A 24452-nucleotide genomic window follows, 5' to 3' on the forward strand; every position below is an offset into this window, starting at 1 on the left:
CAATAGTAGCAGGACTGTTACTTTTGTGGATCTCCATAGACGTGAACTTCCCAAGGTGCAAATAAGGTAAACCACTTTAAACTGTGGTGACAAATGCAGAACATTTTCTCTTGTCTCTTTGGGCTTTCATTGGGAAACCCATTCTCAGTTGTTACTTGACACTAATTGTTCTTGATGAGTGTTCGGGTTACCACCAGGTGGGGCATGAACGTGCTGTGGAGTGCTTCCTTGTCTTCCTGTTGTCTTTACCCCAGAGAAAAACATTAAGTAGTCTAGGGTAGCTCTGTTCTCTACTGATAAAATGTTGCCCACTGCCTGGTGAGAACTAGATCTTAATTGACCCAGTGTCACAAGAAGGAAAAATATAGTTAGACCCAGGGATTTGCTCTCTACTAGGCATCCCTTCACTAGAAATCCATACATAGGGAAAGTACTGGAGAAAGAGAAAGAAAGGCTCAGAGGGGTGGTGTGATGGTATCACAGTGTTGGGTGAGGAGCAGAGTCCTAGTCTTTCAAGACTAACCCCTCATCTAAGGCTTTACCACTTGCTATACGGCAAACATCCTATTGTATCATTACAGTTAGGCTGATCCCTGAATAAACTATGATGGGAGATAAAGTTGCTCCTCTGTTAAACCATACCAGTTCTTCCAGATGTAAAGCCTATAAATATGCCTGATCTTGCGGTGATTGCGGATAACCTCCTGGAACTCCATTACTATGGAAATTAGCTCCTAGTGTTAAGATTTAAGATTGTTTTTTTAAAAGAACCAAGAAGAAATAATATAATCCACTATCGATTATAAACTGTTAGGCTGGAACACTCTGCTTAGCTATTTTGGTGATATCAACACAAAACAATCTGGTTGTACAATTAAGCCCCAAGGCAGAAGTCATTACTTTCTGCTCTCTTTCTAGAATAGACGGTTCATCAATGACATGGTGAAGATTTATTCTATCACTGCCACTAATGCCGTTGATGGGGTGGCGTCCTCATGCCGTGCCTGTGCCCTCGGTTCTGAGCAGTCGGGCTCATCGTGTGTCCCCTGCCCCCCAGGCCACTACATTGAGAAAGAAACCAACCAGTGCAAGGAGTGTCCACCTGACACCTACCTGTCCATACATCAGGTCTATGGCAAGGAGGCTTGTATTCCATGTGGGCCTGGGAGTAGAAGCACTCAGGTAAGTGAGTGTGTTTTTTGGTTCTCCCCAGGAAAGCACACTTTAATAGAGACACTCACAAGATATCCTTCATGTTTCTCCAGGAACTACGAAGTAGTTCTATTTAGAAATGGCCTTCTCATTCTTCTTCCTGTTTTCTCTCCTCTTACATTTATTAAGCACTTGAACACGTATTATATGCCATGAAAGCCCCAGTTCCTGGGGGCATAAGATATTAAGAAAAGCACCCAAATAAGAATGCTTTCCAAGAATATTAAAATTAGATTTTTGTGTATTCTGTTAAGGGAGAGCGAGTAAACTCCCCCTGCGGGTTGGCCATAGGAATATATGGAGAGCAGCAAGTATATCTTGGAATATTTTAATTATTGTTTAGAAATTCTCCATATTCATGTGATAAAATATAACTAAGACAAAATTACCAAAAGAGTTTTTAAATGTAGAACTGTTTTTGAAACACATTTTTCATAGCAGCTAATATTTCCTTTTCTACTATATATATATATTTTTATTTCTTAATCTTTAATCAAAGGACCACTCAGTTTGCTATAGTGACTGCTTTTTCCACCATGAAAAAGAGAATCAGAGTTTACACTATGACTTCAGCAACCTCAGCAGCGTGGGCTCATTAATGAATGGACCCAGCTTTACCTCCAAAGGAACCAAATACTTCCACTTCTTCAATATTAGTTTATGTGGGCACGAGGTGAGTTCTGGCTGTCAGAGTGGGATGGAGCTGTGTTTCAGTTCTGATTGAGTTGATATTTTCTGTGTGGATGGCCCAATAAAATCTCTACAGAAACTAACGACCAAATGTCAGAAACGGAGCTGTGATTGCTTAAATCCTGTGTTGCCTCCTAGCACGTTGGCAGCTTTCTCCAGCAGGGCCAGCCTTGTCTGCATCTCCATCCATCAGAGCACTTATTCCCCAGCCCCTGGAGCCCCAGAGCTCAGAGTTAGGGTGTAGGTGCTTGAAGGATCTTTCATTTCTGTCCAACTGGTTCGGGCTTGTCAGTCCCACCTATTTTTTAGGCAGGCAGTTTTGGTTTGAAAATGTTCTACTGTTCTTCATATTGTCGATTTTCTGTTTTAAAAAGAAAAAGACCTCCAAGAGGAAGTTTGTCTAAAAATAAAAAAGGAGGTAAACAGAGAACACATGTCGGCTGATCAGGCGGTATCTGCTAATAAATACTGAGATCTTATCTTTCTGTGGGAAGAAGCTTTAATTAATGCTGGTAATGGGAAGAGTTAGAGGATTAGATGCCCAATATTTTTATAGATCTACGAGGTTAGGGTTGGGAAGTACGTGTATGTATACACCATTAACAAAGATGAAAATGTAATAAGGCATTTCCTCCATGTTTTTTTCCATATTAACTCCGATATCTCCAGTGGTCTTCATTATGAGATGCTGTGCCAAACTTTGTACAAAGGAAATAAAAAGAGATCTGATGACCACAGACGTTTTCAGGCAAAAAGATCTATAAATTTTACGTGGTGTGGTGTTTGTCCTGTTCTGATTTTAAAGGGAGTGATCTAACACACTCGATAGGTTGTCACTCAGTTCATTCAATAAATAAATACATATTAAATACCTGTTCTGCTAAATACTGAGTGGAATGGTGAACGAGATTCATTACATTATGTGTTACATTTCTTTTTGTCCTTACGCCTGTGTTCGCACTGTCTTGCCTTCCCTCTATCCCCTCTTCTTTTCTGTCCTCTTTATTTTCCTTTCCTTTTTATTCTCATTCCTTTCCTTTTATTGCTGTTTTCCTCTCTCTTTCCTCAATAGCTTCTCTCTAATCTTTTCCATTGCTTTCCTCTTCTCAGCTTCAACAATTTAACAATATATTGTACCTGTACTGTGGTGAAAAGGCTTAGGGGAGGGAGAACATTTTATAAGTTTGGACTGCTAGCTACATGAAGAAAGTTAAATCTAGGTTCCTTTCTTAGTGCCCATGTGTGCTCACCCTACATCTAAGATCAATAAAATCATCATCTTTTTTCCCTTTATACATTCCTACATAGAAATTATAAAGCTGTAGTTGTTTGCAGTGGGACTATAGTATATTTAAACTGTCCTCCAATTTTTATAAATTATATATTCCAACTGATTAAGTGATTTAAAAAGTAAACTCCTGTATTCCCTTCAACTTTCTGTGTAGTTGAGTAGTTACACGTTGTTGAATATGAGTAGGTGAATAAAGACGCTTGTAGTGACCAACTAATAAGAATTTAGATGGTGTCCTAGGATTTTGCTGCAATAAGACTTCTATGCTTTCTTCTTCAGACTTCACGTTACCTTTCTGCCACAGTAGGCCAATAAAGGTGAAGGAAGAGCACGTCTTTTTCTTTGACATTAAAACCTTCACCAGGGTTATCTGGTCTCTTTGAATGCATTGTTATCCTTTGAATTGAAGGTTTCATGGGTGACTTTTAGTTCCTTAAGTTAGATGGCTTTCATCCAGCACAAATGATGCTTGTAGTTGGAAGAGCAGTGCAGTCTTGAATTTCTATATTCATTATAATTTAAACGACTCAACCCTAGTTAAACACTGGAGTTCCTCAAGAGATTTTTTTAAAAAAATGCCAGTGCCTGGGCCCCACACCATATCAATTAAAGCAGAATCTCTGTAGTGAGGAGAGAGCCCACTGCTCTATTAGGGTCATGAGCTCTCTGAGATCTAATGTAAAGACTGACTCTTCTGTAAAACCTCTTTGTGACTTTATTTTCCTAGGGGAAGAAGATGGCTCTCTGTACCAACAATATAACAGACTTCACAGTAAAGGAAATGGTGGCAGGGTCAGATGATTACACGAATTTGGTAGGAGCATATGTATGCCAGTCAACTATTATTCCTTCTGAAAGTAAGGGTTTCCGAGCAGCCTTATCATCACAGTCCATCATTCTGGCAGATAGATTTTTAGGTAAGCTTCATTTGGTTCCTGTATGCATGCATGCAGTTATTCTAAAATTACAGTACTGATAACTTGTCATTGTGTTGGTGTTTGCCATAGATGATGAAGGCCACAGGTAATTCTAAATCATCACTTTGTAACATGGTTCAAAAGCCCCTGCAGTTGAGATCTATTGATCAATCTAAGTGAGTGCAAGCATCTGCTGAATTTATGCATTAACTCATATGTGATAGGATGTTTTTTGAGAGTCTGTGCCTTTCATCAAATTCTCTAGGAATTTAAGAAGCAGAATAAGTTTAGAAACCAAAACTATAAACAAAAGAAGAACAGTAAACAAATATTGTGTAAACCTAAATCATAATATCTACCACCAGTTTTCATAATCTTTTCTCATACCAAAAGTAAGCTGGTGACACTTAGCAAAGGTGAATGTGCTGAGCTTTATTCCCCGTCTGTCCTTTCTGTCTTTGTGGACTAGAGGGCATAGGAAAGTTTTAAGAATGACCTCTTAGTGATTTTTAGGGATCGAGTTCATTAGAACCTCTGGGATGATGATATAACATATAACAGTATAATAATTTAACAAGCTTCTTAGGTGATTCTAATGTACAGCAAATTTGAGGACTGTTGCTATTGACTCCAGAGGAATTCAGCTTTAATTTTCAGCACCAAGGTCAGTTACTGAATTTGCGCTCAGTCTCAGAACTCCATGTCAGAAGGAGAGGTTGCTGTTATTGCTGGCATTTTGGCTCTGCTGTCATTTTGTCTCCAAGAGATGGGAGAAATGCCTGACTTTTAGATTAAACAAAATTTGGAGTTGCTTTCTGGAAATTATTGGGTACAAAAATTTTTGTTTTCTCAGGTGTGTCTATATTTAGTGAAAAGCTGTATTAGCAAAATAGCCCAGCTTGTACAACAAAACTCATCAGAAGCCAAGAATTTTAATAATGCTAGGATGTTGAAATGTTAGAGCTGGAAGGGGCTTTAGAGATCATCTCAATTATTTCATGAATTTTACAGATTTAGGATGTAAGGCCCAGGGATGTGAAGTGACTTGAGCAAAATTACAGGGCTGTGGAGTGGATTCTTTTCTTTTTTATTCTTTAGAGTTTGGAATGGTTCTTGATCTTACCATGAGTGCATAAATTTAATACAATATTTCTGGTCAAATGACAGTATCAGATTAAAGCTGCTTTCAATTCAGATACACAGACTAAATAAATCTAATTTTTCCATATTGCTTAATAGCTTCTTTTTATTGTCATCTAGGAGTGACCGTTGAAACTACATTGCAAAATATTAATATAAAAGAAGAAATGTTCCCAGTAACCCCTAGCCAAATACCAGATGTGCATTTCTTTTATAAGTAAGTGAAGATGCTGCTTCCCTTGACTATTTTAATCAAAAAAATGTCTCTTCGTGGTACCTAGCATAGTAGCTTATTATACTTAATAGATACTCAATGATTTGTTCTTAAATGGAAGACTTAGTATAAAGTAGGAAAAATGAACTATTTTGAAAGTATTACATACGTTCTGATATATATAAATATATATCTTTTCTCTGGTTATATGTATTTTATCTATATCTATTTTTTCTATATATTCTATTTTGTCTGTTTTATATATATATATATAAATATATATATTCTTTTAAATTAGGCAAAAAGAGACTCTACTTCCTTGTCCAGGCAGTATTTGTAATTCACATACTTCAACATCAGCCCAAGTAGATAATTTTAATATATGTGCTGCCGAAGCGAGCACCAGCCCAAGTAGATAAAACCTCTCTTCCCTTTAAAAATTTTTGTGATTATGACTTTGATTATAATTATGGTAACTTGACTAAACACCTTGAAGATAACTTATTACTTAACCCGAGAAGACAGTCCACTTTTTCTAGGCAGTGAAAGTAAATGAGCTCAGTTTGTATTAAAATTCTTAATTAGTGAATCTGGACACATTTTTCTTTTTCATTGTTGCATAAAGCATGGGAGCAGTTATACACAGGATATTTATGTCTTGGTGATCTGTGTCCTGTCTGTTCTGTAAAATGCCATTCGCCCTGTAATAGGTCTTCTACAACTACAACATCTTGTGTCAATGGCCGGTCAACTGCTGTGAAAATGAGGTGCAATCCTACCAAACCAGGAGCAGGAGTGATTTCAGTCCCCAGGTATTCTTACTTCTATGTGGTTATTTCACATTTGTATTTATTGTGAGGCAGCAAAACTCTCCAGAATCTTACTATTTTAAAACATATTCTCTAGGAATGCAAAGCAGAAAGAACAGAAGAATATGTAGGTTTTTGTTGTAGGGATGTGCTGAGTGTCTCTTAAGAGGAATAGGTTCTTGCCAATCTCAGTACTTCCCAGTCTCCTCAATGGCATCTTCTCACCGTGTTTGCCTAAGTGTCTAATAGTCTTGAAAATTATTTAATATATAATTATTGTGTTTGTATCCTTGTATTTATTCATAGTGTTTAGTCCCAATTTGCTTAAGAGCTGTGCTATATATAACCTAGCTTGTAGTTCTTCATCAACAGTGAACTACCTTGGTGATCTAGATGGAAGCAATCTACCCTCTGAATTGTAGCTTCTTCCTCTGTAAGAGGATAGGGGCCAGGGTAGATCATTTGTATGCTCCATTTCCAACTCCTCCATTTTCTGATGAATGGTGGCAGAATCACCAAGGTAGAGTCTCATCTGTAGAATACATAATACAATTCATTTAACTTACTGGCATTGAGGCAACAGCTCTCCACAGTCTCAATCTGACTAATACAGTCCACTTGGGTGGGAACACTAAGAGAAAATGAGCAATTTCATGCCCTCAGAACTGTCAACTTACTTACTGCTTTCATGGTGTGAGTGACACTTAAATGTCTGCTGATTTTCATTCTTTGCACTTATTCATTGTTCTCTATGTAGATTATTCCTAATCTTTGTGCAGGATTAAGGTGCCTTTGGATCAGTTTGACTTGCAGTTTTTTCTCTATCAAGCTAGCAAAAGTGTATATTTTTTAAAAAGAAAATAATTGACTTAGTTTTGTTTTTGATAGTTTCATGATAACCCTTGAGAGATTTGGAGCTCTTCTGCTTATGTCACTGCAGTATTGGAAATCAGTGGTCTAAGCGTTGTGTCAACTACTTGATATCTTAAAAATATTAGCAGTGCTAACAATATTGTGGGTTTACTTTGGGACATAAAGGTACACTAGTATTCACATCTCACCAACTGTGTTTCTCTGGTTCTCATGGATCTGGGAATTAATTTTTCTTTTCACCTTTTCAAGGTGAGAGAAGTATATGATGAGAGGAGAACAATGAAAGGTAATAGACATCAGTGAAAGAGACAGAGGGAGCCTGATGCTCAAGAGCATCATGTGGTGGAGGATCCCTGGGTCAGCATCCAAGCTGGAGTCAGGGCAGCAAACCACACTTTGTTTATGAGAAGGTGTGTTTAGAGTTGCTTTAATTATTCTCCAATATCCCACCATATAGCTTTGAGGTCACATGCTTCTTCTATTCATGGTAGCACCTATAAGGTCTTTTTTTTGGACTTCGCAACTAGCCTCTCTGAGTCTGGCCTCTTGGAGTCTCCCCTGATGGCTTCCAAAGCCTTCTCCAGGGCTCTGGTTCAAGTAGATAATATGACCAAAGATAAGGTGTGTCCTTTAGAAAGTATCTCACTCTCACTCTCCCAAAGTTGGTTCTGATGTTTTAAAGTAATAAAAAAAGATAGTCTCATGATGTTAAATGATAATAGCATTTAGAAACTTGATTCTTTTTCCTTGTAAGGAGAGGAAAAGTTAGTTTTTCCTTTGACCTAGCAGTTTGTTCTATTTACGGAATTTAGCTGTCTTTGCCAGGGTTTCTTAAGATCACCTGTGACAGAATACCTTGGGGTGTCTATTTTAAAAATCAATTTCTAGATCTTTCATGAAACCAAAAGAATCTCTTGAGTGTCGAGCACAGGAATTTTTTTTAAAATACAAGGCAATTCTGGGTTGCCTAGCGGGCTCAGTTGGTGGAGCGTGTGACCTTTGATCTCACGGTCGTGAGTTTGAGCCCCACATTGGGGGTAGAGATTACTTAAAAATAAAATATTATAGGGGCACCTGGGTGGCTCAGTCGGTTAAGCAACTGCCTTCAGCTCAGGTCATGATCCCAGGGTCCTGGGATCGAGCCCCTCATCGGGCTCCCTGCTTTGCAGGAGGCCTGCTTCTTCCTCTCCCACTCCCCCTGCTTGTGTTCCCTCTCTCGCTGTCTCTCTCTCTGTCAAATAAATAAATAAAATCTTAAAAAATAAATAAATAAAATATTATAAAAAACACAAGGCAATTCTGATGCAGATTAAAATTTTGGAACTAATCTTAATCCACATTTTGGTATTTTGGTGATTTGGCTTGTTTTTTTTCTGAGACAAATTCTCAAACAGTTCTGCATTTTAGTTTTCTGAAAGGTTAATTTAAAATGTCTTGGTCTACAGGGTAGTTCTTCACCCGTATTTGATAAAACTCTCTATATAATTATGATGCACATTGAGGGTTGAGGACCAGGGCTCTAGGCAACGGCTGAAACCCCACAACCTAATGAAGGTGCTAACCTTCAGTTCTTGCTTCAATCAGTTCCCCATGAGGGCACAAGGGGGAGCTCTGGGATCAGCATATGAAAAACAGTAGCTTGTTCTGAAATAATTAGAATTTTTTTTAGCTTTGGGGCTGTATAATGATTTCCTACTAACAGTAAGGAAATGTTAACAGAGCCAGGTTTCTCAGGCTACTTTTGAAGAGGATTTACTTTGCAATTTTTGGGGTTTGGGGGGGAGCTTTAAGATCTCCAGAAGACGGAGGAAGGTGCTAACCAGGCACTTGCCTTGAAAAATCTCATATGCTGTGACCAAAAAGTCTCAGAAAGCAGACTTTGGCAGTTTGGAAGGGATGCCACCCCCGGGAATTCTCCTCTCTTGGCCAAGAATCTTGGCAAAGCAGGCAAAGGAGACTTGAGTAGTAGTGATGTTGTTTGGGGCTCTGAAGCTTGTGACCTGAGAAAATGTCATAACACCCTTAGCCTTGGGAAAATGAGAATGTCTTAAGAGAGCGTGGATGGGCAGGAGAAAAGGGGCAATGTGTGTTCTCTATGTATCTCATAGGAAATTTAGAGGGAATTGCAAATTATCGGGGCTGCCTACTAATCTGCAATTGGAAAACTGCATCCTGTCTGTGTTTGGTCTGGCAAATGCAGTTGGTTTCTAATTCCACAAAGTGTCTGGGGAGGGGGGGTGTGAGACATTTTAGATAAAAACTTAGCAGCATGATGTCTGTGGCAGAAGAAATCTGAGAGCCAGAGTAGACTTTTGGGGATTTCCAGGTGCAGTTTGTATCTTGGCCATTGAATGAATTTCTAACAAAGTAGACTGCTGATAGCCCTCAATAGATCGCCCTCCAGCCTTGCCTCCAGTCATGATCCTAGGTGGTTAGAAAAATTGAAGGTTCTTCTTTTGGTAGGAAAAATGTAGACCTAAGCATTGTGTCCAAAGTGTTCTTTCAAATACATGAGAAATTTCAAATATATGAGGAATTTCTAAAAAAGTGTTATTAGGGGCGCCTGGGTGGCTCAGTCGTTAAGCGTCTGCCTTCGGCTTAGGTCATGATCCCAGGGTCCTGGGATCGAGCCCCGCATCGGGCTCCCTGCTCAGCGGGGAGCCTGCTTCTCCCTCTCCCGCTCCCCCCGCTTGTGTTCCCTCTCTCTCTGTGTCTCCCTCTGTGAAATAAAATCTTTAAAAGAAGTGTTATTAGAAAATGGGCAAAAGGAATCATTTTTACTCTGATGATAGAGCTGTCATAGCACATGGGAGACCTGAGTCAGACCCATTTGCTTGACACCGTGGGGAACACTGAGGCCCTGGGGTTATAGCTGTGGTAGCCCAGTCAAGATGGAATGACGCCCTGACTGTGCCTGTTGTTCTTTTCTTCTGTTATGTTTTCATCTTGCCATTTTTTCCCTCCAGTTCTTCATAGGTAGAGATTTACAGAGAAGCACACTAAGCAAAGAACAAATATCACATTATCTGGGGGATAACTCAGTTGATCTGCGAGTTACTGGTGCCTTGTTTAACATGAGTCATCCTTCCTCCAATGAGGTCGTCTTCAGTAATACTATGAGCTAGAGGGAAATCATTATCCTCTCTCTTTCTCTCAACTTATAGCTATATTTAACTGCTTGGGTAGTTTATAAATCAGTCTAAAACTGTTTTGCCAAAACCTCCTTTGAAATCCAAATTCATCTTTATCATAAATGTAGCCTCGGCCTCAGAGAGTCAGGCTAGTGGATGGTTCAGGGGCAAGTGGAGAGGGGCTGCTCCCCATTAAAAAAAAACAAAAAAAGCATAGCCTCTGAGAATATTGTATCTCACAAAAGGGATGCTTCAGAGGTCTGTCCTGATAGCACTGAAAGGTTGAATATGCCAGGGCTTTATTCCACAGGCTCTGATTTAGAGTTGCTCTATCAAAATCACCAGACCTGTAGGACACTAGTGTTTTCTTTGGTCTTTGGGAGAGGTCTCTTGCAGCCAAAAAGTCTATCCGTTTTAAGGTGGTAAAAGCCAGAGGATAATGATTGGTTAAATGGGTTCCTTGTTGTCTTATTCCTCTGAACCATTTATGGACAGATAATAGATATCTAAATCTGTACAAGTTAAATTTAAAAGGCAACAGAATTTGAAAGATTAAAGCCAAGTGTGTTCTTAGAACAATGGAAAGTGAGGAGGCATATAAAAGCACTCTAAGCATAAGTAAAAACCCGTGATGATCAAGAAATGGAAAATTCTAATACAGAATTGTTAAAATTATACAGTTCAAACACTAATGAGTAATCTTAGGACATGACATAAAAAGATCACAAAGCAGTCATAAAGTTTAAGGATCCATTTTGAAATAAGGATGATAAAACTTTGAAAGATTTTGCAGAGGGACTGGGCAGTGTCGGCTAATGTAGTTTGTACAGGTCTTGATCAGATTTTGGCTTTTGGTAATTAACCCAGGGGAGATCTGCAAAAAGGGAGGTTTTTGCAGGGGACTGGTAGAATTTTATATCCCTGGATCGAAGAGGTATGGATCGAAAAGTCTTATGTTCAAACTCAATCATAAGTGATTTATACTCTTCAGCTTCAGGGCAAACAAAATTAGAGCAAGATCCAAAGCCATTTTATGGACCCCATACAAGAAGGCTTTCTGTCCACTGGCATTCTCAGTAGAGAAATGCTGAGCTTTCTCAGAAGCCAAAGCCAAGGGGATTTACCAGCAGCTGGTCAGAGAGCATCACCCATGCCAGAGGATGCCAGTCTCAGAACTCCAAGATTGGGAAACCCCAGGAAGCCCAAAAAAGCCTCACAAGAAAGAAGCTGAGTAACAATTGTGCTCTGACACCAAATGAGAAAAGTTCTAGCACTTATAACTATGGCCTTTTCCCCCAGTCTCTTGAAACCAGCTACAGAAGTGTCAGAACCACACTGACAACGTACATGAATTTATTTTAACTTTGGAGTTTGAGTAAGGTTTAGGCGAAAACAAGTTTACACTATTTTATCAACTCTCCAAACAATTAACAATAGGTTGAGTATTGGGTTGTAATAGTTCATAAGAAAATAAGATTATTGTCCATGAATTTTTAGTATGAACCAAGGAAAGATGATTCATTTAAAGGAGGACACTGATAACTTGTAGCTTCATCCACTTTCCCCCCAGAATATGTATCCCATTTTAGAATCCAAGATGGAACTTCCTTGAAAAAAGATTCATCTTAATTCTAACATGTTGCTGGTGCTATCTTGATGGGTAAGGCAATCCCAGAAGCAAAATCAGGAGACTGGAAAGTCTTCCTCATTTAACAGTGAAACCACATTAGGGTACACCTGGTTGTCCTTTGAGTCGATGGTGCTTTCTCTACCTAGAACTCACAGCCATGGGGTCATCCTGTGGAACTCTGGCCTTGTATGCCCAAACTCTCCATGATTCACGTACTGCTCTTCAGATACCTACTTGCTGGTTTCTATGGTGATCTTTAGACCAAAAATTATAAAAGCAGCACAATTAGTGACACCTTTGAAAAGCCAATGTGGAGGGGATAGAGATGATGGTGACTCAGGTCATCAAAGGGAAGAGGGTTTCACGTATTTGGCGATAAAGCGTTTGTCTCTTACCAACGCGCTTTTTTGTTCTTAGTAGAAGAAAATCTTTTTGTGTTTTTTCTCTTGCATCTTTTTTTTTTTCTATTTTCGTTTTACCTATAAGCACTATTGAAATGAGTACTGCTTCCTACATCCTTGTCACTTCATAGGGAAGGCCTGATTCAAACTGTGAAACTTGGGTTTATAACAATCAAATTTGGATGTTCCACATTTTAAATGATTCGTGGGGTTGAAAGAATTAAAGAATTGATTCTAAACCAAACTACTTTTCACCTAAGAGTATCTTTTAAAAAGTGAAGTCTACTAGGGAAATGCAGTGAATCATTGCAGTATTTTGACACTTAATGGCAGCTTTTTAAGTTACATCAATGTCTTGATTTTTCTCCCGTTTCTGTAGTTTTACCCGTTCTTTAGAAAGTGATGTGCATTGTTAATAGTCTTTTAAATTTTGCAGTACTTGAAACTTTCCCAAATTGTTCTCTCATTTTGTCCTTTATAACCACCCTATGAAGGCAGTGAAACAGACATTTCACTTCTGCTAAATTACAAATATGAAACAGCGGGGGGAGGGGCTGAGTCACTGGTGGAAAAAAACACAAAATCACTTGCAAGTCCAGCCGGAATTGTAACCCGAGTTTTCTCTCCAGAGGTTTTTGCATCTTTAATTAATTTTCCCCTTTTCTTTTTCATTTGTTGAGTTTTTTTTTTCTTCTCAAACTTTACCAGACTTACTCTTTAATTTTCCCAAGATAAACAGCCCTCACTGCCCTTGAAAATGTGCCTGTGGTGGAAAGATAAAATAATTGGGGAAGGAGAGAATTAAGCAGGAAAGTATATTGGTAATTTATGCTAAATGATCAAAAAGTTAATTACCTTTAAAGTTTCAATTCGTTGTTATGCAAGTAATTGTGTTCTCAAAGAACTTTTCTAACTGGTTACCGAATTTTTTTTCGAAAGTGCAATTTTGAGTTGGTTTTCCTGATGCGGAAGGTGGGAAATAGCAATAATTTTTTAAGTGGCGTGGTTTTCATCTATTGTACTTACCTTTTTTTTTTTTTTTAAATATCTTTTTGTTTCTTTGTCTGAATATACTTTACTGCTTTTTACCAACAGAAATCAAGGCAGGTAAGAGTTAAGTCATTTTTCCAAAGAGTCCCCATTCATCACTGTTCTTAGCCCTAACAGTAGCGAACCTCTATTTCTGAAGCACATTACACAGAGCTGTGCTTTTATTTACATCCCACCCATGATTACTTAGTTTACAGCATGCAGACATTTGGAAGGATAGTCTTATTAATATGTAGTCAATTTGGGGGCTCCTGGGTGGCTCAGTTGGTTAAGCGACTGCCTTCAGCTCAGGTCATGATCCTGGAATCCCAGGATCAAGTCCCGCATTGGGCTCCCTGCTCAGTGGGGAGTCTGCTTCTCCCTCTGACCCTCTCCCCTCTCATGCTCTGTCTCACTCTCTCTCAAATAAATAAATAAAATCTTTAAAAAAAATAAATAAAATGTAGTCAATTTTTAGGTGCGTAGATTTTTGTTTCAGTGTTCATATTGTAGGGTGCCCTTAGAATATATACTAAGAGTATGAAATTTTACTTTGCTGATAGACCGAAAATTACAGTTTTAGACTGCATATCATCAGAAAGGCATCTGAAGTTAAAACTTAAAAAGGGGTGTTTTGGGGTTCTCCCTTTTATTGTGTGTCTGTCTTTTTGCTCTAGGTGTTTCAGCAGCTCAGGTCTAAAGGAGGTTTCCAGGGCAGTGTTGTGTATGTACACAGCTTAAGGGAAGTATAGTAGACAAATGAACAGAACAGTATTCCCCTAGCTTTAATGAATTCATGAACAAAACAGCGATTCCCACCAGAACCTTTCCAAATAACTTCTTGCTTCAATCAATAAGGATTCAGTACATAGTAACAGCAGTTTAATTTCTGAGCCATGTGGTGTTTATCTGTCCCTAAAATGAAACATGCAAGGTGACATAATAGACCCACGCACCACAAAGCGGCTTAGTCTCCATTCAGGCCCTGCCTGTGTGGTTGGTTCTCTGCGATCTTGCACCTGTGTCTAAGCCCCCTCCATGGTCACCGAGTGGTGATGGTCACCACCTCTTGAAAGAAGTCATCATCAGGCTGAGGACACCCAGGTTTGCACAGTCATTTGCATCACTGAGCTGTGTGTGGACCTGATAGTTGTTTTGTTTGTTTTTATACTTCAGGCAATTTTGTTTTCATGTTTCTCCCCCACCCCCACCCCGCCTCCCGCCCTCACCCTCTAGACCATGGTCCCATTCATCATTCTGTTTTTTGGAACCGTTGCCTAAGTACGTTACCTTAAACAGAAATGGCACTTCCCTTCTACCACCTAGTTCCTGCCTGTATGCCTAGCACCCACTCACTGCCCTGCTCTCGAAGCTGTTGTGATAATCACTATCTTGTACTTCCCTTATAATTCATCTACCACTTCATCCCTCTAGCAGGCCTTCCCTTGCTTTCTTCCTTTCTCTCCTGGCTAACTCTTAATGAAGATTCTAGACTTGTCTTAGGCATCCCTGCCTCCAAGAAGTCTTCCCAGAGCTTTTTTTGGGTCATTATCTCTGTCTCTCCCTTAAATTTTTTTAAAAATAGCTTTCTAGAGATACGATTCTCATGCCATACACTTTGCTCACTTAAAACAGACAAGCCAGTGGTTATTAGTATATTCATAGATATGTGCAATCATCAGCACAGTCATTTTTAAAATTTTTTTATTGTTATGTTAATCACTATACATTACATCATTAGTTTTTGATATAGTGTTCCATGATTCATTGTTTGTGCATAACACCCAGTGCTCCATGCAGAACGTGCCCTCTTTAATACCCATCACCAGGCTAACCCATTCTCCCACCCCCTCCCCTCTAGAACCCTCAGTTTGTTTTTCAGAGTCCATCGTCTCTCATGGTTCGTCTCCCCCTCTGATTCCCCCCCTCATTCTTCCCCTCCTGCTATCTTCTTTTTTTTTTTTTCTTAACATATAATGTATTATTTGTTTCAGAGGTACAGATCTGTGATTCAACAGTCTTGCACAATTCACAGCGCTCACCATAACACATACCCTCCCCAGTGTCTATCACCCAGCCATCCCATCTCTCCCACCCCAACCCCCATTCCAGCAACCCTGAGTTTGTTTCCTGAGATTAAGAATTCCTCATATCAGTGAGGTCATATGATACATGTCTTTCTCTGATTGACTTATTTCACTCAGCATAACACCCTCCAGTTCCATCCACGTCGTTGCAAATGGCAAGATCTCATTCCTTTTGATGGCTGCATAATATTCCATTGTATATATATACCACTTCTTCTTTATCCATTCATCTGTTGATGGACATCTTGGCTCTTTCCACAGTTTGGCTATTGTGGACATTGCTGCTATAAACATCAGGGTGCACGTACCCCTTCGGTTCCCTACATTTGTATCTTTGGGGTAAATACCCAGTAGTGCAATTGCTGGATCGTATGGTAGCTCTATCTTCAACTTTTTGAGGAACCTCCATACTGTTTTCCAGAGTGGTTGCACCAGCTTGCATTCCCACCAACAGTGTAGGAGGGTTCCCCTTTCTCTGCATCCCCACCAACATCTGTCGTTTCCTGACTTGTTAGCCATTCTGACTGGTGTGAGGTGGTATCTCATTGAGGTTTTGATTTGGATTTCCCTGATGCTGAGCGATGTTGAGCACTTTTTCATTGTCTGTTGGCCATTTGGATGTCTTCTTTGGAAAAATGTCTGTTCATGTCTTCTGCCCAATTCTTGATTGGATTCTTTGTTCTTTGGGTGTTGAGTTTGATAAGTTCTTTATAGATTTTGGATACTAGCCCTTTATCTGATATGTCATTTGCAAATATCTTCTCCCATTCTGTCGGTTGTCTTTTGGTTTTGTTGACTGTTTCTTTTGCTAGCACAGTCATTTTTAAGAGCTTTTCATCACCTTAGAAAGAAACCCTATACCCTTTAGCTATCACCTCCCTATACCTTAGCTCCCTTGCAAGCCCCAAGGAACCACTAACTTACTGTTTCTATAGATTTTCTTATTCTGGACTTTCATAAGAATAGCATTTAATATATAGAATTTATGTTCTATATATTAGTAGAAGTAGAAGTTATGTTCTATATATTAGTAGAAGTTCTATGTATTAGTAGAAGATTTATATTCTATATATTAGTAAAAGATTTATATTCTATATATTAGTAGAAGATTGGCTTCTTCTGCTTAGTGTATTTTCAAGGTTCATCCAAGTTGCAACATGTATCAGTTCTGCGTTCCTTTTTCTGGCCTAGTAATATTCCACCGAATGGTTATAGCACATCATATTTATCTGTTCATTTGCTGATGGGTATTGGAGTTGTTTCCACCTTTTGGCCCTTATGAGTAATGCTCCTATGGACATTCATGGACAAGTTTTTGTGTAGACATATGTTTTTATTTCTCTTGGATTTTATCTAGAAGTAGAATTACTGGATCATGTGGTAGCTCATTTTAATGATCTGAGGAACTACCAGCTTGTTCCAAAGCAGCTGCACCTTTTTACATTCCCATTAGCAGTGTAGGAAGTTTCTAATTTCTTAACATGTTTGCAACTCTTGTTATTATCCGTCTTTTTGATTCTAGCCATCCTAGTAGGTGTGAAGTTGTGGTTTTATCTCCTTTTGATTTTTTGTTTGTTTGTTTTCTCAGTACCCACACATTGCTTTCCAGTATGCAGTGGACACTCAAATGTTGATTGGACTTGACTGAATGTGTTATAAGAGCTGTCATTTCATTTTTTATTTCAGCAAGTGCCCAGCAGGCACCTGTGATGGATGTACATTCTATTTTCTGTGGGAGAGTGCTGAAGCTTGCCCTCTGTGCACAGAGCATGACTTCCATGAGATTGAGGGAGCCTGTAAGAGAGGATTTCAGGTAAGGGGAAAATCCATCTAAGCAGAGCTATGTGATTAAAGAGAAATTGATTAGTCTGGCATCACTTAGATCACAGAAATTCACGTTCAAAACCATGGCTAAATCTTATAGTTAACTTGATGTTACTTAATATGCATTTAAAATCAAGTTTGGTAGGTGAACTCCCACATGCTGGGGTAGCTCAAGGTGTGCACTGGCATTGGGGAAAATAAATTGTGCAAGGAGTTGTAGGCTATGGATATTTACCTGGATTATAAAGAAATGGTATCATTAAACCAAGATGTGATTTATATAATGCACTTGTAGGTATAATTAAGATGGGGATGGTATAAATGATTCACTAAAGCACACCTAAAGAGTAAAGCATGTATCTCAACATCAGGTCTATCCCATCCTGATGACAGTTTTCAGAAATCTCATCAGAATCTGATTCTCTGATGCCAGTTCCCCAATAAGGTTACCACCACCAGTGGTTACATTTAATGTATTTCCCTTGTCATTAAATTTTTTTGAAAACATGATTCTATTATATATATTCTGGGATTTAATAACTCCCCTGTTGGACATTTGAGAAAAATTTAAGATGTCTTTTTGTAAATAACTCTGTAATGAACATCCTTGTTGGAAATGTGATTATTTCCTTAGATTTTATTATGAGAAAAAAGATTAATTGGATCTAAGGAGATGGACATTTTTAAGGTTCTTGAGACATGTTACTAACTTGCTTTGGTGGTATCATTTTGCCCTCCTGCTAGTCTGAGAGTGCTTAGCTCACTGTACTAGCTTTGAGGAATGCCATATGAAAAACACAAACTTTTCCTCCTTCAAGATGACTTCCTACTTCAACCTCTCTGAATTCTATTGAAATGACAAGAAAAAAACACAAATGATAATAAGTCACTGCTAGTGGTGGTAACCTTAGTGGGGAATTGGCATCAGAGAATCAGATTCTGATGGGATTTCTGCAAACTGGGATGCAGATGGAATAGGTCTGACGTTCAGGTTGCCTGGAGTGGGGAGCATGCTAGAAGGCTTGTGGCAAGAAGGGATCAGAGAGGGAGCACTATTCTGTCTGAGAAAGTCTGGAGGAGCATGTCATTGGCAGGTCAGAGGGCAGGAGTACAAGAAGAAGTCAGAATACCCTACCTCATCGCCTGCATTTAGAGTGTTAGTAGCAGTAGCATTTACCTCTAGGAAAAAACCAGAGAACTATTCTCTACATAGGGATTTTTCAAACTTTAATGACAGTGAACCTATAGCAAGAAATACATTATAGAGCAAAGCTGGTACACAGACACCAACTCAGACACATAGCAATATGCCTAAAAATGAAATTAAATTTCATGGAACAATACTTATTTTCATATTTTATGATAAAGTCTAAGCATAAAGGTAATATAAAATGTGTTGTCATGAAATAATTGAGTACAAAACAGTAAAAGTTCCCAAGTGGACAACATGAAGACAAAAATCAGCAAAGTTTTATTTCATTCATCAAGTGTGCTTATGTCTGGATAGCTCCTTATGGTTGAGAGCGCACAGAGACGGTACTGCTCACGCATCTCGTGCACTGGTGGGCCAGTTTCTTGTTAACGTTTTTAAGTGGGCCAAGGGTGAAAATTCTTGGCTTTCAAAAAAACATGGTTTCTTTTTAGTCCTCATAATAATAATGATACATGTTTTATGTCTCACAGTCGAAATTCTTTTATCGTTTCTCTAAAATGATGACACCCTTATCGTTTTTTAAAGAATAAAGGAGAAACGGATGCATTCCTTTCTTTGTCCACCAAGTTCAACTCAAGGGCTTTGAAAAGTCGGATGACCTTTTATGTAAACATTCTCTAATATTCAACATTTCTCTTCTGGAAGATAATGATGAGAAGGTTAAGACCATGAGGTTGCAATAATCTCTCTAATTTCATTTAAACTCTCTTTATTGAAAAAATTCTGTTCAGCATGTTACAAGAATGTTTGGAACAGATAGTTACAAGGTGATTCTTTTTAAATATTTGTTTTTGCCTTAAAAATAATCTTTAGGAACATTTTGATGTGTTTGTCATATTGAAATATATCATTTCCCTCCTATAGTCCTAAATTTAACTTAAGAAATAGTTAAGTATACATTTCTGTTATACTTAGATACTGATTTTGAAAATATTTGCCAAATGAGATCTGGCTTCAATTAAAAAAAATATAAATTCCATTCCAAAGCCTACGGGCCTTGCTTAGTGTATTCCGTTGCAACAGCAAAACAAATGGGTATGACCCAGTAAGTGGGTGTTTACTTCTAGTCTCTGAATAAAATATTTTAAAAAGTATGCTCTTTAGTGAGCTTTATGTAGTGCAAATGACAGCTTTCACTGTTTTCCATTACAATTGACCTCCCCCCCATCCCATGGGGGATATGTGCCAAGACCCCCAGTGAATGCCTGAAACCATGGATATACCGAACACTATGTATACTCTGTATTTCCTTTTACATACATATACACATACCTATGATGAAGTTTAATGTCTAAATTAGGCACAGCAAGAGATTAACAACTGATGATAAAATAGAACAATTATAACAGTGTACAGTAACAAAAGTAATGTGAATGTCATCTCTCTCTCAAAATATCTTCTTGTCCTGTGCTCACCCTTGTGATGAAATGAGCTGATAAAATGCCTACATGATGAGATCAACTGAGGGGAATGATGTAGACACGTGACAGAGAATTAGGGCACTATTGACTTTCTGATGATAAATCAGGAGGATCATCTACTTCCTAATTGAACCCACAGAAAGTCAAACTGCAGATAAGGGGGGGCCAACGGTAGGTTCATGTGCAAGGGCAGATTTCTTTGGATGCCAAAACCTCATGAGAGAGAAAATACAGTGATTGCCAAATATCGCTCTGGGTATCATTTAATTTTTTAACAACTGCACTGTGTTTCCTGCTCTATCCTTTACAGGTTTTCTCTCTGTATTGACTACGAGTGTATTTTCCCAATTCTATAAATGTATCTAATCCAGGTGTGTATGAAGTTAAATTTACACACTACAACAAGTCCTCCACAGAGAGGGTTGTAAACTGAGAGAGTGGCACAACTTGTGGGGAAAGTGCTCTTATCAAATTGGATCTTAGAAATCTATATCAGCTTCTCAGTGTGTAGTAAGCATTACTTCTAAATGCCACGCAGTTGTAAAATTTGAAGAGATACTATGTTATCACTGAGAGGGATATTTTTAAGCTTATCATCAAATTTATCTCACCCTGTTCACAAAATATCTCAGCATGCTGGAAGAATACATTTTTCAGCAGCGGAGTCAGCCATTTTCTCCTTTGCCAATGACATGTGACTGGATGAAGGGATGAGCCATTCTAATCAATAGTTACGGAATGACTGACAGATTTGGCCAATGGCTTGATCTTTTTTTTTTTTTTTTCTTGAACAATTTGAGGAGCTTATGGAAAAGTTAAGGATCCTGGGTTTACAAGTATCTTTTTAATTTGAAGTTTTAACGTTTTGTTTATGACTGTCATTAGACATTATAGCTTTGCCATTTTCACTGGGTGTTACACATTTATGAAACCATATAAAGTATTGCACGGTCTTTTAATTTTTTTTAAATTTTTTATTGTTGTGTTAATCACCATACATTACATCATTAGTTTTTGATGTAGTATTCCATGATTCATTGTTTGCGTATAACACCCAGTGCTCCATGCAGAACATGCCCTCTTTAATACCCATCACCAGGCTAACCCATCCCCCCACCGCCCTCCCCTCTAGAACCCTCAGTTTGTTTTTCAGAGTCCATCGTCTCTCATGGTTCGTCTCCCCCTCTGATTTCCCCCCCCTTCATTCTTCCGGTCTTTTTTTTTTTTTTTAAGATTTTATTTATTTATTTGACAGAGAGAGAGACAGTGAGAGAAGGAACACAAGCAGGGGGAGTGGGGGAGGGAGAAGAAGGCTTCCCATTGAGCAGGGAACCCCATGCAGTACTTGATCCCAGGACCCTGGGATCATGACCCGAGTCGAAGGCAGATGCTTAACGACTGACCCATCCAGGCATCCCTGCATGGCCCTTTTTTTTTGTTAGAATGCATTCAGATGAAGCCAACATGTGCTGACTTAGAGTTAATGTTTTTCTCTCTATTGTCATTATTTACACTGAGAGATGTAGCATTTGTATTTGAACATGCCCCTCATTTCTCATCTCATTCTTATAAAAATAATGTGACCCATTTTAAAAGTGGTTTTTTACATTAAATTTAATGAAAATGTTACAGTTGTCATGTGGTTAAAAAAATTGCAATTACTAATGTCCTTTCCAAAAAATATGATGAGAATTCTTATCTAAAACTTGGTTGAAACTTTTCCTTAAAGTAAATACCATTCTCCTGTACTTCATGTTTAGCTGGAGAAATGTGTGTACCTGTACAATAAAATGACACATTATGGTGTTATCCTTCTGTTAGGATATTATTAAAATGACTATCAGACACCAGAAAATTTAATCAGACACAATGATCAAAAAATTGAGTCTTCCATGTCATTTAATGTCACTGGATATAATCATCATACAAATTGCTACTGGTCATCGTATTTGTTGAACTATAAAAGGAAGCATGCACTGTAATTTTCATTTCTGGTTAGTGTTATTTGATCTATTTATTTGGAAAAAAATCATGGTTGATATTCAGTATATTGATTTTATTTTATTTATTTTTAATTTTTTTAAAAGACTTTATGTATTAGAGAGAGAGAGAGCACAAGCAGGGAGAGCGACAGGCAGAGGGAGAGGGAGAAGCAGACTCCCCGCTGAGCAGGGAGCCTAATGTAGGACTTGATCCCAGGACCCTGGGATCATGACCTGAGCTGAAGGCAGATGCTTAACCAACTGAGCCACCCAGGCACCCCGTATTTTGATTTCATTATTTCCTAGTTAGTTGCAACTTGCAGTTTGAAAAACATTGCCCTAGCAACACTGAGTCATCTGCTTTGGGAGGGTAAGAATAAGGACCTACTGTGGGCAGTAATGACCCAGAATAATGCATGGGAAATAAGTGTGCAGCCTGCCCTACCGCCACTTACCCAAGCCTACCCGTCATGGTGTGCCTGCCTATCCTGGTCCAGGGTTTGCTCTTCTTCTCAGGGGAGAAGCTTGGTGGAGGAAATGGACCTACATCATGGGTAGGTGAAACCCATTCTATATTAAACAACCTAAGCTTTCAATTAAAAACATGACTAAGAAGTCAGGGATCATAAGAAATTTGAGGAAAAAAGCCCAAATGGTATGTACAGACAGAGTCATTTTTATTCAACCTCCTCAGCATGGAGCAAGCTTCCTGATCTGGTGAGCCATGTTTTTATTTGGTTTTGTTGTGTTTTTGTTCATTATTTCCTTATTCCTTCTCTTCTCTATCTCTTTCTTCTCTTTTTGGAGCTTCTTTTAGATGAATGCTGAATAATCCTCTGTGCCTACTATGAATAAAGAGCAGAACTCTTCTCCTGAATCTCATTTCTTATGTCATCTGTGTGTGTGTGTGTGTGTGCTTTTTTTAAAGGAAACCTTGTATGTATGGAATGAACCTAAATGGTGCATTAAAGGAATTTCTTTGCCTGAGAAAAAGTTGTCAACCTGTGAAACAGTTGACTTTTGGCTGAAAGTGGGAGCAGGAGTGGGAGCATTCACAGCGGTTTTGCTGGTGGCTCTAACTTGCTACTTCTGGAAAAAGAATCAGAAGTAAGTAATCTCATTGGAGTGACCATGTAAAAACTGAAGGATCTCTTTTGTTGTGAAAATTTTAGACCTAATTATTATTATATCCTATAGTTTTTCTCAGAGAGACAAGAAACTGTTCCTACGAAGGAGTTAGAGGAAAGACCTTTAAGAAAGGAAACAGAAATGATTATTATTCTGCTAATAGATGATAGAATGTTAGAGGTGATTGCATTAGACCATTTGTTACAAAATAGAGAAAAATGGAGGCTCTGGGTACAGAGGTGAATGGGAGCAGAGCTGAGATCAGAGGTCAGGTTTTCTCTCTCTGCATCTATTTTTCTTTTCATGACAACATTGTGTCTTCTTGCCCCAATGTTTCTTTTTCAGTTTCTTGTGAAACAGACTAAGTATATAGGCAAATATGATCTTTATTTACTCAGGACTTCAGGAATCTAAGGTTGAATATTGAGTCTATTTCCTGAATATATATTGTTCTGTTATGAGATTTGATTCTTCTAAAATAATTTATATATCAGCAGAGCTCTGAAACTTCTATATTGTAATATCTCAAGGCCATTATAATATCCAAGGTGGTGAATAGGAAGGAATGAGTTATATACAGAAACAAGAAAGACCAGGTCACTTACCTATGTGGTAGTCTCATCCTTATGAACTAAACTATGGAAAATCATATAGTGCCTGAGCTTCCAAATATTTATATATTAAGAAAATGCGTTCAGACTTCAAGATTTCTCTTTGTTTTTCAAAAGTTCTTCATAGTTGGACCATTTAATCAATGTAAAATAACTGATAAGAGTTAACTATACTGCCATGATTCTCTGAAATCCTGGAAAAAATTTATGCGTAGATGGTAGATAAATGAGAACACATGGTGCTTTGGCTATAGGTCAGGGACATTGGCTAGAAGAGCAACTATACTACAAGAGCATTTAACGAGCTGATGTATGACCACCTAAAGTTAGTATTAATTTGTACTAAACAGCCACTTTATTTATTTACCACCACTTAGACTGGAGTACAAATATTCCAAATTAGTGATGACAACTAACTCAAAAGAGTGTGAACTCCCAGCTGCAGACAGTTGTGCTCTCATGGAAGGAGAAGACAATGAGGAAGAAGTTGTGTATTCCAATAAACAGTCACTACTGGGAAAACTTAAATCCTTGGCAACAAAGGTGAGAGCAGAATTTTAACCTGGTATTACTATGCTTTTATTAATGAGGGGCCATAGTAAACTAACAGTAGCTTTCATGCAACCATGTCATTCAGTCTGTCTCTCTCTCCATGGGTATTTATCCAACAGAAATACTCTTAGAAGTACACAAGGATATTGGAGAAGGTATGTGTTGTGGTGAGTGCTGTGTATTGTGTAAGACTGATGAATCACAGACCTGTACCCCTGAAACATAATACATTATATGTTAATAATAAAAAGAGAAAAAAAAAGTACACAAGGATATAAATATAAGAATATTCACCAC

At 38.3% G+C, this 24452-nt stretch overlaps 1 protein-coding gene across 2 annotated transcripts in view; it reads left to right on the forward strand.

The window, feature by feature from the left end:
• Positions 1 to 24452, forward strand: part of KIAA1324L (KIAA1324 like) — a 179754-nt gene that overhangs the window by 143619 nt on the left and 11683 nt on the right. For both annotated transcript variants that reach the window (XM_032402265.1, XM_032402264.1), the window contains exons 14-21: positions 919 to 1182; positions 1712 to 1885; positions 3921 to 4110; positions 5371 to 5467; positions 6175 to 6276; positions 17111 to 17237; positions 22793 to 22971; positions 23981 to 24146. In XM_032402265.1, coding sequence (XP_032258156.1) covers positions 919 to 1182; positions 1712 to 1885; positions 3921 to 4110; positions 5371 to 5467; positions 6175 to 6276; positions 17111 to 17237; positions 22793 to 22971; positions 23981 to 24146 — 1299 coding nt within the window. The remainder of the gene's footprint in view (positions 1 to 918; positions 1183 to 1711; positions 1886 to 3920; positions 4111 to 5370; positions 5468 to 6174; positions 6277 to 17110; positions 17238 to 22792; positions 22972 to 23980; positions 24147 to 24452) is intronic.

This window comes from Phoca vitulina, unplaced genomic scaffold (genome assembly GCF_004348235.1).
Source record: "Phoca vitulina isolate PV1807 unplaced genomic scaffold, GSC_HSeal_1.0 scaffold4, whole genome shotgun sequence".
Classification (NCBI taxonomy): Eukaryota; Metazoa; Chordata; class Mammalia; order Carnivora; family Phocidae; genus Phoca; species Phoca vitulina.